This window comes from Marmota flaviventris, chromosome 9 (assembly GCF_047511675.1).
Source record: "Marmota flaviventris isolate mMarFla1 chromosome 9, mMarFla1.hap1, whole genome shotgun sequence".
Classification (NCBI taxonomy): Eukaryota; Metazoa; Chordata; class Mammalia; order Rodentia; family Sciuridae; genus Marmota; species Marmota flaviventris.
The window spans coordinates 37784897-37804737 of NC_092506.1; the positions used below are offsets into that span (position 1 = coordinate 37784897).

Here is a 19841-nt window from a genome sequence, read left to right on the forward strand (position 1 = left end):
AAGGACTAGAGAAGAAATTAGAACAAGGTCTGGGCAATTCTAGGTCTATGCTCTAGGACTGTTGTAATTTAACCAATGCTATATGGCAAACTTCAGGGTGTATATCATTTCTCCAACCCTCAGATCTCTGCTCAGGAATGTCCTAATATAATTTGTAGGGCCACGAGGGAAAAGTAATCTAAGTAAAATTCGATTTACTCAATTTTAATTTACTCAAAATTAAATTTAATCAAGCCTAAGCCACATATATGCTTCACTGACTAATCAGTTCTTTACCCATAGTCAGAAAGTACTCAAAATAGTCGTTTTAGCCTTTGGCTGATTAGGTCTCAAAGCTTCACTATCACATTGTTTTAAATGTCTTGCATTTAATGGTATTTTGATGGAAATAATATTTTAATATGTATAAAAGTGGACATCTAACATCTCTGTCAGCATTTCACCATTAAAACTTACCTAAAAGGACAAGAGTAGAATGCTATTATTTGATGTTATCATAATCAATTCTGTTCAAATTATTTTTGAGGGGCAAGGTGGATTTGTAAAGGGTGCCAAATGTAAAATCATGCAGCCCATTATTCTCCTGGGAGTAACAGCAATTATTCGTCTGCTAGTAGTCCAAAGAAACCAGAAAAATGATTTTTATCTTCAAGAATATGTAATGTCAAAATCTCAAAAATAGCAACAGGTGTCTTACCATGTTGAACTAGTTACTCTACATCAATATTTCCTTCATCCTTGCAGCTGTTCTTAAGGGAGAGGTTATTCATGATTGTGATCTCATCATAGAAAGATAAAATTAGAGACTCAGAAATGCTTATTTACTTTTACAGGGTCATGCATTTAGTAGGGAGCCAAATGGGAAATAAAGCTCCTCTGTCTGTCACCCATCCTGAATGCTTAATGCAACTACTCTCTCCTTCATAACTATATATAAAGCAAGGTTAAAGCATGCTCACGGGTATCCCAACTCCATGAAGTTGTTCCATATTTGCTTCAAAAACATGATAACACCCATCTGGAGGCAGAGGTCTATCAAACAGCCACTAGGATGACACTGGGAAGAAACAAGAAGAGCAATAATGATCTGCTCTTTTTCCCACCATTAAATTGAGCAATAAATCTAAAGTTGAGTCAAACTGTTTCATGCATAAAAAAATAAAAGAAATGGCATGTGTGAGGACACTGAGAGGGAAATTTCTTAATAGTTATAATGTAATACTGATTAAAAATCATAACAGCAATACAAACAAATCTAACTTTTGATGAGTACTTACTATCTGCCAAGCTCTGTGTTAGGTATGATCACATTTGATAACTGCTGTGGAATACTATATACCATTAACAATCAGGTAGTAGGAGAATAATTCTATGGCACATGTTTTTATATATATATATATTGGTTTTGTAACTTCAGAATAATTTTAGATTTATTGAAAATTTGTGGAGAGTTCCCATACATTCTTCACTGAGTTCCTTGCCTTTGCTCCTTATATTATCATGGTATAGTTGTCAAAGCTCAGAAGCCAACGTTATTACATTGCAACTAACTAGATTTCATACATTATTCACATTTCATCAGTTTTCCTCACACTGCTGCACAATTTAACTCAGCATACGCCATTGCATTTATTTTTCTTCTCTCCCTTTTTTCTCTGATTTGATCATTTTTTATAACTTGAAAGTTTGAAGATCTCAGAATAGATATTCCATGGAATTTCACCCAGTCCGGGTTTGTCTGATGCTTTTCTCATGTTAAGACTGTGGTTTTGTGCATTGGAGAAAGATCACAGAGGTGACGATTACATCCTATCAGAGCTACTTCATACAGAACATTACTGGCTTCGTTAACCTATTTGATTGATGCAGTGTTTTCTAGGGTGTTTTACTGCAAAGCTACTCTTTTTTATTCTTTTTCCTCTCTTTAGTCTTTACAAGTGAGCCACTAAGTCTAGGCCACTCTCAAGATGATAGAAAAGTGTTAAAGTCAACCTCCTGGAGAGGGAATACCTACATATATTAGAATGCATTTTAAGTGATAAAGGTATATCACAAAATAGTTTGTCAGTATGATCCCAGTGTTTTCTCCACTGTGTGCCTCTGCTTTTTTAGATTTTCAATCTAAAAAACATAAGAATACACACACACACACAAAAGTGATTTCAGTGAAAATTACAACCCATGTATTTTTCTTGAAAACTCTGCACTATAGAAGCTATTATGGTGGGAAAGCGTAGGTCTGTTTCTTTAGAAATGAGCTCATGTCCTGCTCATAAGGATGATAGTCTCTACAGCTTTGATCCACAGTTTCTATTTCTATCAAATTGGTACTAGTAGGACTTCAAAAGGAACAAATAATTAAGATGCAAAAGAGTCTGCTTTCCCTGTTCCAGCCCAGTAACTTAATACTCTCTGAGCCAGAGAGGGTTTGCCAGTGGACATGCTTACTACATGAAGAGGAATAAATTCACCTTTCCAAGCATGCCTCTTCTTTCTAAATGAATTTAGGACCCTTATACTCTGCCATGTACATCTAATAACTGTGTTCAGGGGAAGGTCTAAAGCTAAGTAATTACTAAGCCACAGAGTCAGATCATAGATCATAGTGGCAAAACGAAGCTCTTAATTTTTGTAGAAAGATTTAGAGGCAAATTGACTTCCCTAAGGTCATGTAACACTGACTGGCCCTGTGGGAAGAAAGCTGTGGTCCTTTGCCCTCTAATACAGTGCTTTATACCATGCTAGGATAAATTCTACGTACCAAATGTGTTCTTTGCCTTGAAGTACCTGTTTAACACAATGTATTATTGTGTAGGCCTGAAAAAATAAGACAATCACAAGACCATGTGAATGGATTATTCCCCATAAAAGGTAGTAGGCCAAAGTGGGGAGGCTGAAAGGTCATTTACAGTTTTGCTGAAATGGAGTTTTGATGACTTTGAGATTCATAGGGAACAGTAAGGGATTTAAGGATGTTTGCTGGTTTGCCCTATTCACGTAATGATGTCCTTGAGTTAAAAGTCGGTTTTTCAAAAGTCTAAAAGTCATTTGGTAAAAATATTCAACTTTGTGTAAAAGCATGTAGACGAGTGTGCAGAAGTCCCAGGCACTCATCCCAACTGCACCATCAAAATCATATGATCAGGGACAAGCCAGAGCTCAAAGTTTTCACATTTCCTCCTGATGGAAACCTGGTATGAAGGGTGTTGATAGCCCCACTTTATAGATGATGAACCTGGGAGAAGACAGGACTATCAGATTCCAATGCCCCTAATCTTTCACTTAAAGTTCTCCATGCCTTTGTTTCCTCATCTCTAACATGAATGTAATAAAACTGTATGAGAATCCAATGAATTAACAAATGAAAAGCACTTATAATTTCTGGAATTTGCTAGTATATAGTAAGCACTCAATTAATATTACATATAATTTTTTAAAATTTAATATTATATTTACATAAAAATTTTGTGACATAGCATATAGCTATAATATGAGATTCCCAAGTCCAGGTCAGCCAGATCATAGGTGTTCAAACACAAATTTTAGCATTTTTTCTTTCTTTATAATGGTTACCAGTAATTATGCCTCGTGTTTTACATGCACCATCCAATTTAATCCATCAATGGCCAATAGTGATATAGCTACATGTAGCAGCAGTTTTTTAAAAAAGGAATGGAGATTTATAGATATTAAAAAAGATCTTGCCTTTGGGTTGAAAAGGATTAGAGTATAAACTGTCAGAATCCAAAGACAAAATATTTGTTTTGTTTTGTGCTTACATCATATTCTTTAAGATTCCTTAATCTGTACACCTCATATTATCTACCACAGGTCCAGCATAGAATATGTGCCAATAAATATTTCTTGAATGAATGAATTCAGAGGATCAATTCTTATCTTATATTCTTTACATTTTCCATATCTATATTTACAGGATTTCTGGGGTATATTACAAGCCTGAATTTTTTCACTTCTCTGAATTTTTTCAAAGCACATAATACTTTCTTAGAAAATACAATCACCACATAGCTCATATATCCTATGGAAAATGTCTAGCGTAGTTATGAAACATTTTTTACTGACACCAGCATTATATTTTTTCTGGGATTTTCAAATATCAATCAAGATTTCCAATAATTTCATGATAAAGAATAAGGATATACAATTAAATGAAATTATGGGTGACAGTAGCCCCAAAGTGGTATCAATATGTAGACCTATCTGGCTGTTACCACTGTGTAACCCATCCTACTCTTCCTAACTTCAGTTAAACACTCCTGAAAAAGTCAGCCTTGGGTTCCTAATGTGGTAAGTGATCAGACCTCAGTAGTTACAATTCTGGGCCTTGAAAGAAAACTGCTAGTTGGATTGGAGATTTCCAGGCAGTTCCAGAATCATGAAAGGTCTTAGTCTGTCTTTGGCCAATACAATAATTTCTCAGTAATTGTGGAGACAGAACTTTGGTAAATACTAGCAATCAGCACCAGGGTGATGCTAATTGTGTTATGCAAATTATCTCACATATATATGTATATGTAATTTGGCAGCCTAAGGATTACTGTTGTCAATTTAGGATGAGGGAACAGAAATTCAGGAAAGTTAAATTGAGAGCAAAGAAAAAGATACAAGTTTAATTAGCATTTGAGCCCAGTTTTTTATTAATTTATTTTTTAATAAAGCTTATGTTCTTAGGAAACTTTAGGCTTTATCTATGTTGCAATCAATTTCTAAAATGATCTGAGAAGACAACATTAATGTGCCCTCTCATGAGATTTGAAGAGCTTCTTAGAAACTAGAAATACCTCTACCCTCAGTTTTCTTGGGGAATCTTTTTTCTCTTTCTAAATCATAGCCTTCTATTAAAGATACTTTGTATGAAATTGGGTTTTACATTAGAATAATTAAAACGGTTTGAACTAGAAAAGGAAAAGACATTTTGGCTAGGCATGGTGGTACATGCCTGTAATCTCAGTGACTTGGGAAGCTGAGACAGGAGGATCATAAATTATAGGCTAGTCTTAGCAACTTAGCAAGACCCTGTCTCTAAATAAAAAAAATAAAAAGAACTGGGGAGTTATCTCAGTGATAAAATACCCCCAGTACCAAAGAAATACCAATAAAAATAGAATCCAGAAATACCAGAAATAGACACATTATAATATACAGAATATGATAAATATAAAATCTCATTATGCAGAGTGAAAGAAATTCTTTTATTAAATGTGTCTTTCTTTTATGGGAAAAAATTACTTCATTAACTCTTTACATCAAAACAAATGCTTAATGTGTAAAACACATCACTCTACATCACTCTTTTAAAAATAACAGTAAAAATATATTCTTATAGAATTCCTCTCAGTGAAAAAAATATGTTTTGGCATGGTACAAATCTTAAAAGCCATTCAAACAGTGATTTTTTTTTAGAAAATTATATACAATTCATAAAGAAATGTATCAAAGCTAACCTAAAAGAGAACAAAATGAAGAGAGATCTGCAGCAACTTAGTAAGATTACAATCTAATTTTGTTAAGTTTGTAAATTAATAAAGCAGAGACATAACTCAATGAAAATATACAGGAATAATACACACAAATGTACATAGAAATTTAAATGTCCAACAAATGTACAAAAAATATCGTTCATCTGACTCATAGCCAAAGAAGCTAAAATTAAAAAAGAGAATCTTTCTTATTAACAGATTGTTTAAAACAAATGTTTCTGTTGGCAATAGTCTGAGGAAGCAAGACTCTACACTGTCAAGCAATGGTTGGCCTTTTGAAGGACGATTTCTCAGTCTTAGGGAAAATATATAATATGCTGCAGTGTATATAGCATGCAGAGATACTACTCCTGTACATTGTTTTCCACAGAACATACATATTGCAAATCAATAAACAAAGATGAGCCTTTGGCAGATATATTGGCATATCTATATGTTGATATTTTAAATAAGATTTCTTCTGGACCAAAATTTCCCTTTTCCCTAACTTATCTAAAACTTTGGAAATCCATGCAATAGATAATACCAATTTCCAAAATGAGGAAATTGCTGGAACTAAATATCTGTGGTTTGTGAATGGAAGAAAAGAATGTGATAGAAAATAATAAAAGAGAGTTGAGGTCAGAGTCTTGAGATTTGACTAGTCAAAAGCCATTTTAAAAGTATGTGTAGTTGCTTCCTTTTAGAACCTGAAGGAATTCCTCTCTACTATAATGGGCCTTCCATATGCTTGGGCTTAGTATTCTCTCCCCAACCCCCAACCCTCCCACAGTCACTGGCCCGGCTCTGTGCCCATTCACTCATCCACCCTCACAAGGTTACTTACTTCTTCTAATCTCCACCGGTCAAAAAGTTTATTGTATTTTCCTGGATGGCCTACAAATCTGTTAAAAAAAAAAAAAGAGAGAGAGAGAGGGAGAAAGAAAAATAAAATTAATTCAATAGCAGTTAAGTGAAGAACACCTGCTAAACGCCACACCAAGTATGTGTGTGGGTAGACATAAAAGTTCACTGGTGCAGTTTGTCCCCAGCTAACTTTTGTTATGCTTAGACAACATCCAAGTACTTGATTTAAGAAGGAAAAAGTGATGCATGAACTCAGTACCAAAGGGTCAAGAAAGTACAGACAAACCAACCTGATGGCATTTAATAATTCCACACATAGTTGTAATGTCTTCTGGACCAAGGTCAAGAATATTACCATAATGTGCTGAAAGCTTTGGTTCAAAATGTTTCAAGCATCAGCATGTTTCCATGACACTAGGTGGAAATTTTCATTGCATTATGTTTTTGTATCAAAAATGTAAAAACAAGAACAACACTAAAATGATGATTTGAAGAAATTTACATGTTGAGAAGTTATAATTTGGAATTATACAAAAATTATTTATTCTTTAACAAAATAATAACTGATGAGTAGATAGTCATAATTCAACTTAAGTATAGGACATACATTTTAATTTTGTGTGCCAACTTTAATTGGCAGTGGCTACAGAAGTCACCTGAACATGCATATGATGGTCAATTAGGACAATCTTCCAAGGCAGGTTTCAAGAATTTAATATCTCTGTTAACTATTGCTTTTGGTTTTTACTCTGCAAAGATAACACATAGAAACTTGACTTACCTTCCCAAAAAGAAAGCAATGTAGAAAATAGAACTGTTTAAATTGACAAATTGGAAAAGGAACATCTTCAGGGCAAAGCTGTTTTCCCATTCAGATTCTGTTCGTGGATATTCTAAAAAAAGCAATATGAACATCCTTTTTTAGTTCTCAAATATATTTTAAACTCTGGTTTGCCTAATATTAACATAGTCACATCTGATTTTATTGTTACTATTTTCCTGATATATGTGCTCTTGTTTCTTAGTTATTAGTCATTTTCATCTTTTGTATTTATTATTTTTTTCTTTTCATCTATATATGGCTGGATTTCATTTGTTGAAGTTCAGTTTGAGTCCCAGTCTTCCAAATTGCAATTGTTTGATTGTTTACAAAGGAAAATAAAAAAAAAAGACAGATGGAAATAAATTTGGAGATAAATGCAAACACATAATTTATTTTTGTATTCATTTACTGATTTGTTTTTTCTTATTCTGTATTTTGTTAATTTTATCAGAAATAATGATGTATCTGGTGTTTTAATTTTTTATGCACTCTTTTGAAAACTATTTATAGGTCCTGTAAAGAAAGTTAGAACAAATTGAAATAATAATGCCTTTATGGTAGTTATTAAGTCACTTTCTATTAATTATGAAATGATAATTATCTCTAACACTCAAACCCTAAAATGATAAGGCAAGTAAAAAGCTAAAAACTTAATTTAAATATAATTAAAAAATATGTAATAAAATTACTAGTGAGTTAAATTTAAGTTTACTAAAAAATACACTTAGATATTGCAATGGTCTGTCTCCCTACTACCTTGCCTACAATATTAGGTCTTTCCTGTATATTTATTATATGAATGAAGACATGCACGCCAAACATTATAATAGGAATTGAGAATGTCATAGGAAAATGCATTCTGTGGCCTGGTCTTAAGAATTTTTTTTCTGTTTCACGCTATAGGAACATTGTGGGATGGAAATTTGATGAACCAGCAAAGTTTACACAGAAAGGAGATTTGAAATAAGAAAAGACCACAATCATATTAGAGGCATGTTGAGTGTTATTTAGTTGCTTTATCTATTCTGACCAATATTACAACATTCTCAGAATAAAGGCATCATACTAGAAAGATCTTACTTTGATGGTTTTTATATGAGTGCCCTCAATGAATTACTCCTCCAAGTGTAATTGCCTGTAACCTTGACTTTGAACTTGGAAATGTGACTTTCTCTGACTAGTGAGATGCAAGCAGAGCGCTGTTTCTCTGACTAGTACGTTAGATGCAAACAGAAGGTTGATAAGCAAGTGTGTTTAGGAAATTTGTCTGGAAGTCAGTTCTCATGTAAGAAGTATCATTATAGTGCTAAGAAAAAACCCAAGCTAGCCATGTGGAGGCACATGAAGAAAGGTGAGGCAAAGGTCTCTAATCCTATGTGAGGTGTAAGGGATGGACTGAAGAGGCCATCTTGGACATTTCAGACCCAGTACCACATGAAAAAGGAAAACTACCTATCAGGCTAGCTTAGGTTGCAGAATCATGAAAAAATCATGCAATTATTCTCAAGTATCAAATTCCACTGATTTGTTATGTTGCAGTAACTGAGATAATGGTGTTTACTGCAATGATGTCTTTTGAGTTGAACCTTGGGTCTATACTACAAGTAAGAAAGCAGTATATTCTCTATACTTATAGCAAATCATGACCTCCTTTGAATTGGCTTTTAACTTTTAGGAGAAAACAAATTCTGAACTTTGAAAATGTTGTCGTTGCTTTCTAGGGTAATATGTTTTCTGGCCAAAATATCTATTACAGTTTCTCCAATAAACCTAGTTACTGATGATTAGCTAGTTATTCAACATCATTACCTAGTCACAAATTAAGCTCTTATTTTTTATAAGGTCTAAAAAATAACCTTTTATTTTGTTAGTGTGTCCAAGAGGAAGTTACTATGTGTTTGTGCCACTGTGGGGGTACTTTTGACTGCTATTTCACAAAGTCAAAACTCTTTCATCAATTGGTTTAATTTATTCCTAGGAATATGGATTTATCTTAAATGTAGACAGTTCATTATTACGTGTAACTCATTGTTTGGAACACCTAACAAGCATCTTCATAAAATTCTAATCAACCACAAAAAAGAAGTGAACAAAATATCACTGTAGAGAAAATAACAGATATTTATTTTCATATTTAAAAAAAAGTGACTTGGGGGCTGGAATCATAACTTAGCAATAGAGTGCTTGTCTTGCGTGTGTGAGGCACTATGTTCAATTCCCAGCACCACATATAAATAAGTAAATAAAATAAAGGTACATCAACAACTAAAAAATATTTTTTAAAAAATGTGACTTGGAGCTTTGCTTTTTTGTGGCTTTTAAAAATAAAATATTTGGCGAAAAATCAAAGGATAATTTTTTTAAAATTTAATAACACTTTATGGTCTCATTGAAGAGTAAAATCTAATTTCTATTTAACAAGCTAGAATAGAATATGTACACACACACGTACAGTTAGATTGTATTACTTAAAGAAAATATCAACATTTTCATTATTTTAAATTAACATAGTTCATTGATTATTAACTGATAATTATAATTTCATAGACACTAAGTCATCACTGGTGTATAGATGTGGAATTTAGAAAAAAGGAAAATTGTGACACTTCTGTTATATAATAACACGAATAACTGTTCTGCTTCCTACTATTATGATTCCCCCAAATCATTCTTATTAGATTTGCTCCTATTATGGGCATAAAGTAGTTTAAAAGCACTTAAAAGCAAGTCAATTTAGTTTGAGTATTTCATTACCCAGCTGAAGAAAATTCAGCTGAGAATTTAAGGAACGATGAAACAGAGATTACTCCCATTAACTGAACATACTTTATGGGTCAGGTGACCAACTAAAAATTTTACTAATGCAGAAACTGATGAAAAAATTAAGAAAAGAAGGAGGAGTGGAGATGATCACTTTCCATAAAGTTGTATAATAAACACATTTCTCTCCCAAATGAACACAAGTTCAATTCCAGGATTTCCGTTGTTTTTTGTTTGTTTGTTTGTTTGGTTGGTTTTTTTTTTTTTTTTTTTTTTTTTGGATGAGGGAGAGGAGTAAAGAAACTCCTTAAAGAGTTTCTGTTGGTCATATGTATATTTTATATCTTCCCCTTCTTAATCCCCCCCAGCAAATCATTATGCCTTCAAAAAGGTATTAAAATACAAGAACAAATAGAGAGCAGAACAATGCAGAAGACAGAGATGAGAGAAGCCAGAAAGGAAATAGACAGTACCTAACTTCAGTACATCAGTAAGCATAAAAACCAAAGACTAAGGATAAAGTAAATAGTAGAGGTATGGGGAAGACTAAAGAGGAAAGCTGATCTCTGCTGATGAAATCATAAAAAGACCTAGAATTGGAGGCAAAAGTTCCCCAAAACAGAAAAAAATGAATGAAGGTAGGATAAGGTGGCATTGCAGAAGGGGCCTTCACATGGAAGTCTGAATTCTAACTGACAGGAGTGCTAGCAAGCCAACACCCTGGGAATAGAGCAGGTGATGGCAATATGCTCTGAAGGGAAATTGAGCAATCCAAGAGAAACTACCTACAATTCAACACTTGAGATGTGTCACAAAGTGGCTGGGGCATTGTCTCCCCTGCAGCACTGGTGAAAACCCCCACATAGAAAGTACTCTCTATGCTTTCTAGTTCCTATTTTACAGAGAGGATGGGGAGTCAGTTTATCTGGCATTTGAGAAAAGTATTTTACACTTAAGAGAGAATCTGAAACAAAGTGATAAGAGGAACACACAGAAACTACATAGGGAACAAAAAAAAAGGCAAAGAAAGACAGACTTGTAAAGAGCCCTTTCACAAATATCCTCAAATAGAAAATAGAGGTTAATGGCTAGATTTTTTTTCTAGTACTGACTTCATATCAGACACTCTTAGAAATGTTTTATAAACATCAATTAAAATGACACTATGTGGCATTTATAGTAAACACAATTCCCATATGTAAAAAGCAAATATATGGCACCAAGAGGAAAACAATATTGTTGTTGTATTTAGAGTAAGTTATAAAGGAGGCTTCAATCCATGCAATCTCACTCCAGAGCCCACATTTTGAACATTATGTTGCCTAATTAAGACACAGCGTCTGTGAAGCAATAATTAGATGATATAGAAAAGAGACACTCAAAGAATAGGAAACTGCTCTAGAATGCAAAATATGAGTAGATATAAAACATTCAGGGGAAGATGTGAAAGACAAAATTGAAATTATCTTGAAGCAGCCCCCCCAAATCAAAAAATTTAAGAAAAAAGTAACAGGATATGGTAAGAAACATCTGAATCAAAAGAATTCCAGGAAAAGACAAAAGGAGGATGAAAATTATGGAACAAAAAATATATAAAAAAAGAGAAGCCAAGTTTCTGGGTTTCTAGGTTATCTTATGGCAGCTCTGCACATGTGCCCACTACCTACAACTTCCCCTAGGGTTGGATAATAGCATCAGCTTTACATTGATGTCTGAGGCTTTCCCTGCCTAATCTTGCTTCTTTCCATTGTACCTTTCTCAGGAGTTATAAAATTATTTCATTACTAACTCCATCTCAACACATGCTTTCTGATGGACACAATAGATACCCACATTGTTGGAGCACTAAAAGTATCCTGCAGGTAGATAATAAAAGGCTCTTATCAAAGTACATCACTGTGAAATCTCAAGATAGGAAAAGATCCAAAATTATTTTAGAGAATAAATGCATAAAAAATCAAAATAGATTACAGTCAAAAGAATGGGTATCAACATGGTAGCAGAGTTCTCAAAAACAACACTGGAGTTTAGAAAATAGTAAAAAAAAGTTTATTAAAAATCTAAGTTAATCTAAGATTTTTATTAAAAAACTAAGAAGATGATTAAAAAAAACTAAGGGATTTTAGTTCCCACTTAGAGTTCCAGGAAAATAAAAAAATCAAATTTTAAGATAGAACAAAGATGTTTTAAAGATACAAAGCTTTAAGAAATTTATTTGTAGGAAGCAACATAAAGAATTGAGCCAAGAAAGAGAAGGGCATGGTATTCTGGAAGTAATAAGCAACTTAGAAAGAACAGTGACAGGCATTCCCAAGGTACTGGTGAGAATGAGTCTAGTTTCAGGTAGCCACAAGCCTAGAATGTCACCCACCTGGACTGAAGTCTTTGGAAGACTTGAGAGAATAACCTAACAAGAAAATCAAGTGCATAGAACAAATGATATGTTTGAATATATTCAGAGGAAATTTAGTGTCTTGGCAAAAAGTGTGGGATAAATAAAGGAATATATGCAGAAAGTTCAGTAAAAATAGTCCATTTTAATGAAAAGATAAACAGTGATGCTAAAACATAATTATAACATACATCATGTCTTAATATAAAAATAGTCATACAGACATAATTGATGTGAACATAGTAGTTTAGCTAAACATGCAGATATAACTACTTCGGAAGGAAGAGAAATAGCAGTTTGTATGTATCAGGTTATGTATAGAAGGTATGGGGAATGGGGCTCTGAAAGTATCATTAAGAACAGTAAGAATTTATAATTAGTACTTTCATAATAAGAAGGAAATAATAAGTTCTTCAAATATAAGATAGTTGTAGTTTTGTGGATTGGTTTCTGTGTCCTCTATTCTGTACCATTGGTCCACCAGCCTGTTTTGGTACCAGTACCATGCTGTTTTTGTTACTATTGCTCTGTAATATAGTTTGAAGTCTGGTATCGCTATACCGCCTGATTCACATTTCCTGCTTAGCATTGTTTTTGCTATTCTGGGTCTTTTATTTTTCCATATGAATTTCATGATTGCTTTCTCTATTTCTACAAGAAATGCCGTTGGGATTGGGTCTAAAAGCATGCAATGGAGGAAGGATAGCATCTTCAACAAATGGTGCTGGGAAAACTGGAAATCCATATGCAATAAAATGAAACTGAATCCCTTTCTCTCGCCATGCACAAAAGTTAATTCAAAATGGATCAAGGAGCTTGATATCAAATCAGAGACACGCCGTCTGATAGAAGAAAAAGTTGGCTACGATCTACATTCGGTGGGGTCGGGCTCCAAATTCCTCAATAGGACACCCATAGCACAAAAGTTAATAACTAGAATCAACAAATGGGACTTACTCAAACTAAAAAGTTTTTTCTCAGCAAAAGATACAATAAGAGAGGTAAACAGAGAGCCTACATCCTGGGAACAAATCTTTACTCCTCACACTTCAGATAGAGCCCTAATATCCAGAGTATACAAAGAACTCAAAAAATTAGACAATAAGAGAACAAACAACCCAATCAACAAATGGGCCAAGGACCTGAACAGACACTTCTCAGAGGAGGACATACAATCAATCAACAAGTACATGAAAAAATGCTCACCATCTCTAGCAGTCAGAGAAATGCAAATCAAAACCACCCTAAGATACCATCTCACTCCAGTTAGATTGGCAGCCATTATGAAGTCAAACAACAACAAGTGCTGGCGAGGATGTGGGGAAAAGGGTACACTTGTACATTGCTGGTGGGACTGCAAATTGGTGCAGCCAATTTGGAAAGCAGTATGGAGATTTCTTGGAAAGCTGGGAATGGAGCCACCATTTGACCCAGCTATTCCCCTTCTCCGTCTATTCCCTAAAGACCTAAAAAGAGCATGCTACAGGGACACTGCTACATCGATGTTCATAGCAGCACAATTCACAATAGCTAGACTGTGGAACCAACCTAGATGCCCTTCAATGGATGAATGGATAAAAAAAATGTGGCATTTATACACAATGGAGTATTACTCTGCATTAAAAAATGACAAAATCATAGAATTTACAGGGAAATGGATGGCATTAGAGCAGATTATGCTAAGTGAAGCTAGCCAATCCCTAAAAAACAAATGCCAAATGTCTTCTTTGATATAAGGAGAGTAACTAAGAACAGAGTAGGGTCGAAGAGCATGAGAAGAAGATTAACATTAAACAGGGATGAGAGGTGGGAGGGAAAGGGAGAGAGAAGGGAAAAAGCATGGAAACGGAAGGAGACCCTCAGAGTTATACAAAAGTACATACAAGAGGAAGTGAGGGGAAGGGGAAAAATAATACAAGGGGGACAAACGAATGTCAGTAGAGGGGGCAGAGAGAGAAGAGGGGAGGGGAGGGGAGGGGAGGGGTGATAGTAGAGGATAGGAAAGGCAGCAGAATACAACAGACACTAGTATGGCAATATGTAAATCAATGGATGTGTAACTGATGTGATTCTGCAATCTGTATATGGGGTAAAAATGGGAGCTCATAACCCACTTGAATCAAATTGTGAAATATGATATATCAAGAACTATGTAATGTTTTGAACAGCCAACAATAAAAAATAAAAAAAAAAAATAAGTTCTTCAATGATAAAAATCCAATAGTGGCACTAAAAGCATATCTTTAGAAATAAATGGGAAATAACAGAGAAAACTGATAAAATATTTAAAAGCAGTTTCTTAGGGGTATTAAAAGATAGGAATGGCTAATGTGACAAAGAAGTGATTTTTCTTATAAATATTTTCATATTGTTTTACCTTTTAAGTCATATATGTGTAGATATACAATATTCTGATGATAAATAAAATATGTATAACATGCATAATATTTTTATCATGAGAATATTATATATTTGATATTTAATAATATATAGAAAATATTATATATCAAAATAAATATTGGTGGAAAACCTAAAGAATGGTACAGCTGGAGAACAAACATCAAGTAATAAGAACAGGGCTTGCTAATTTCTAGTTAGGATATATTGTAACTTCATGCATTGCCTCTCTATTTTTCTTTAATGTACTTCACCGTCTTGCACTACCTCTCATTTTTATTGATAAATAATCATATAACTGAAGATATTTAAAATGCTAAAATATATAAAGTAATTATAGACCCATTTGATCATGTCATTTTCTTACTAACAAGTGAATTAAGAAACATGGACTTACCTAAATTAGTGAGGAGGTAAGCAACTTTTTCATAAGCCTACAGTAGAGAGAACAAGTAGAAAATATTAGTCTCTTCTTTTAGCGAAGCCTGGTATTTGCATTTTTTTTAAGGAAACATTTAAAGTGTGTTAAACAAAATGCTTACATTTAAATTAATTATAAATATTTATTAATGCATGATATGTAGTGCTTTGTATAAACATACCCAAAATAGATATAATATAAACATGTATGGAAATACATATTCATGTATACATTAACACACAAACACACTTATTATCTGCAACAGTGAGTCTTTTCTCTTGCCTATATTTAATCTTAATTTTAAACAAGAAACTATTTAAGCAAAATATTGTTAATGGCTGAGCAGAGATTTGATCTTCAAATTATAGAGCCTTTTTTGCCATACTGGAAGGTCGAAAGTGAAAGTTTCTTTCTATATTATTGATAAACAATATCCCAAGCCATGACAAAAACAGTGTGCAAGTTTTCATTTCTAAAGAAAAATAGTTTTTTAGGTTATTGATAACAGAATCTAAGATGAATGTGTTTAAGCTGTTAGTCACATCACCTACAACAGATTTTTCTGATAACATTTTTCATCATCTGCCAGCTTTTTCCTTCCCTTGCACTCTCTAACCAGTTTAATAGAATTAATTAAAGACATACTTTATAATATTTTAAGTAAATATGATAGGAAAACTATATTTGCTTCAGGTATAAGGCAGATATATGTTTGTAGGCATATGTATATGCATTTGAATATTACTACATAACCACAAGATTCAATTAATTACTATTTAGGTTAGTCCAATAAGATGTTGGCATGTAAAATTAGAAGTTATTGATCTGGAACTGGGGTTGCAGCTCAGTGGGGGAGCACTTGCCTAACATGTGAGAAGCTTAGTTTAATACAGCCCCCTGAAAAATGATAAGGACTTGAATATTTTAAGAGTTGTTGATATTTCAGAGAGTTCTCTCAGCCGAACTACTGTGTTTCATCTTAGCTATGATTCAAATCTCTCTCTTTCTAAGACATAAACATCTTGAGACAGAAAGATTTCAGACTACAATATTCTCATACTTTCCCTGGTACAGCTGTTTTTCCCCCATAATGTATGTATTTATTTATTACTACACCCATACACCATCATTTCAAATTTGGGGACAATTTCCTGTTGTGCCTCTAGCACTGAGTTGAATGCTCTCACATGGGTTGAAATCTAATTTCATCTGAAACTGCAATGTCAAGTATTTCACATGAGCCAAACAGTGCTTTACACACAGTGCTATTCCTTTACATTAATTTTATTAAATAGATAAAATAAGTTCCATTTTACAGAACAGGAAACAGATTTAGAATGTCAGGCACCTGGCCTGATAGAGCACTGCTAAGCAAGTATAATTAAGATCTGATATCATGGCTATCTTGTAACATCTATGCTATGCCTTGTAACAGTTCAAGATTTTTGTCTGAATACCTAACACACAGAGCTTGCCTACAAACTGGATCAAAATAAATGTAACTGGAAGAAGATCCAGGAAGTTACAATACCTTTCGAGGAATGTTATAAAATCACAAAAGATGCTGTACTGCTGCTGGTAAGCTTTCTGGGGCACTTGAGAAACTGCATCATCCAAGGTTCTAATGCTATGGATGATTGGTACCATCAGGATGGATGGGCTATACAATCAGCCCATGCTAGTGATTGTTAACTTCAGAGCTTCAAAGTGCAGAAAGAAATCATGTTTTAAATACACGAACTGTATAGTATATGGTAGCAATCACTTTGCCAGGGCAAGTTGTAAGAGCATGCGTATGAGTATGTGAAATGGAATGGAAATCTGGGAGAGGAGAGAATGAAAGGTTTTAGGGAAAACTTTTCTGGCATCTACACATTTCTCTCTCTCTCTCTCTCTCTCTCTCTCTCTCTCTCTCTCACACACACACACACACACACTACCATATTGGAGAAACTACAATTCTAAAATTAACCCACTAATACATTTATAAGCAGAGTATTTTTATTCATATATTTAATTAGGTCAAATATTATTTGTATGTATTAATTAGGTTAAAATATTCATTAGAAACCTTTAATGGTCAGGTAGTGTTTGTGTAACCAAACAACTGTGAACCAGTAGACACAGTCTCCACTTCCATGGAAGTTAGACTCCAGTGGGCAGAGACAAATAGCAAACCATACACAATTGCTTTTCAAGAGGGCTCATTGAGCAGAGGAATGAAGCAAGGGAGGGAGCCAAGCAAGAATGTGGACCAAGCACCTTTAAGATACAGAAACAGTAGTGCAAATGCCCAAAGACTGACATGGACTTGCTTTGTCTTATGAGGGACTAGAAAGTTAGAAACTAGGAGTGGCAGCAATAAGAAAAAAAAAATAGTTGCGATGAGTCACAGATCTGAGAAAGGAACATTTTATAAGGGCATAAGTGGCCAAGGTATAAAGTTTAGAATTCATTCCGAGCTTAGAAATCATCAGCTTTCCACCAATGCTTGTTAGGGTGTTATGCCAAAATTGAAAAGAGCAGCAAAGTCAGGAAAAGGACACGGTGGTTGTATGAGCCACATCAGGGAGTTCTACACTTGTTTTATTCCTTTGCACTCTGAGTCAGAACCCTTCTGTCCAGCCTCCACTGTGAAAACAAACTCCAAGAAGACCTCTGCAGTATTGTTTGCCAGTTATCTACCTTTCTGTATTTCTAGAAACCATGGAAAAAGACATAAACAAACTAAACAAATATGTTTTTAGAAGAGCCTTATTAAATGACTCATTTGGCATTGCCTCCTCTCCTGGGTAAGATGTGCACTCCAAGCCTTTGATCCACCCTATTCCACAATAACCTATTTGCATAACAATTGCTGATCAGTGGTAACCAAATATTAAGAAAAGCTAAGTATATTTAGAAACCTTCCATAATCAAGACCTTGAAAGAATCAGGAATGTATGCTCTGGACTCCAAAAAAGGAAACAGATCAACAATCAGGAAGACTCTAGAAACATCATGGGGTACTTATATTAACCAAATGTAGTTAGGGATTTTTCTTCTTTGCACTTATGATATGATCTCTACATGGAAAATGGATATTTAAAATGATATAAGGAACATAAAAAGAAGTTCATTCATTTCAGGAGCTGGAAAGGTTTAACTGGCATAATCCTAGAGTACCTCTGCTCAGATGTTCCTATATTTTTCTTAAGAATTACCTATTAAGCCTGATGTGAAAGAGCTGTCTTGCTGATGCAATGTTAATTAAAGTTTGACTGTGAAGCCACAAAAATACTTCTTTTCAGAGTGGTTTCACATTTTTTATTAATATGATTTTGAAATATTTCCTGATAGAAATAATAACCATACTATGCATGGCATCTGTAAGTAGCACTGAATTTTCATGGGAATGCAAATGAAGAAGCAAAGGATGGACTTGGGAATGACCAACCGTTGGTTTTCAAATTCTATCACTGAAGATTTTTAGTTATATATTTTGAAAAAAAATGTTAAACATAATAAATTGAAGCTTTAACTGTTGTTAAATTATTTGCTACTTATTTGTGGAATATGTGGTTTCTGATGTTGGCTGTGCATCAAAATCACCCTCATTACCTTAAATCAGTGATTCTCTAGTGCTCTTTTAGAGGCTGATCGGATCAGAATCACCAGAAATAATTTTTAAATGTTTTGTTTCAAATACAGTTTTTCCACAAAGGGAATTTGGAATGGGACTCAGGCATCTGCAGTTGTTTAAAAGTGTTTGAGATAATTTGATGTATAGCAAGAATAGGAAACACTTTTAAAATTACCTTCATAATCTATACAATGGATTTGTATTCAAATTTTGATCATATTGTACATATCTTTAACCTCAGTTGAATACTTATTTAGGGGTTCCATGATTGACCTATTTTGAAATATTTAAGAATGTATAATCTTTGGTTATTAGCTTAAATTAAAATAAGTACAACAAGCTTGAAAGATACTAAAAATACAATTATTACAAAAATAATTTGAGCACACATAATATGCAGCAAACTAAGACATTTGGAGAATAAAATATTTCAATTTCATTCAAAGAGGATATTCTAAATGCCTTTAGGCATTAACGAACAAAGACCTGGGGACACAAAAATGAGCAAGTGACAGCCCTTCTTCATATGAGCTGAACACTTTGATAATGGGAGAAAGAAGACAAGATATGCACTGCAACAGGGGGATGCTCACAAAGGGATTGCTTAATTCTACTAGCAGAATCTGATGGGTGGGAGAATTGGCAAGTCCAGGAACTATGTGAGAGAATAAAAACAAAGACGAGATTATTCAATTCTATCTGTGAGACTAAAAAAAAAAAAATTATAGAAGGTGTGATTCTTAGCCAGATGAAAAGACAAGTCTCCAGACAAAAGAAATATGCACATTTGAGACAGAAGATTCAAGAGACATGGTGTGAAGTACCAAAGTGCTATAGGACAGGCAAAAGTGATTCTGTAGGCTGGAGTTCAGGGTACAAAAGAGAGGAAAGGAGAGAAATTCAGAGAAGAGAGGAAAAGTGGCTTGAAATAATGGAGGGCAAGGGGAAATTAATTTATATTTACATCAGAGGAATTGGAAAACTTAAACAGTCTAAGGAAGGCACAAAATAAAATGATCAAAATTGCAATTTAGATAGTTCCATCATGATGCACAAGAGAGATAGGAAGAGTTTAGAAT

The 19841-nt window shown here is 33.9% G+C and overlaps 1 protein-coding gene across 6 annotated transcripts in view; it reads right to left on the reverse strand.

Moving 5' to 3' along the window:
* Ano3 (anoctamin 3) overlaps nucleotides 1–19841 on the reverse strand; it is a 406718-nt gene that overhangs the window by 23278 nt on the left and 363599 nt on the right. For all 6 annotated transcript variants that reach the window (XM_071616326.1, XM_071616329.1, XM_071616325.1 and 3 more), the window contains 4 exons: nucleotides 15117–15153; nucleotides 7129–7240; nucleotides 6328–6385; nucleotides 960–1057 (listed from right to left, as the gene is read on the reverse strand). In XM_071616326.1, the coding sequence (XP_071472427.1) occupies nucleotides 960–1057; nucleotides 6328–6385; nucleotides 7129–7240; nucleotides 15117–15153 (305 nt within the window). The remainder of the gene's footprint in view (nucleotides 1–959; nucleotides 1058–6327; nucleotides 6386–7128; nucleotides 7241–15116; nucleotides 15154–19841) is intronic.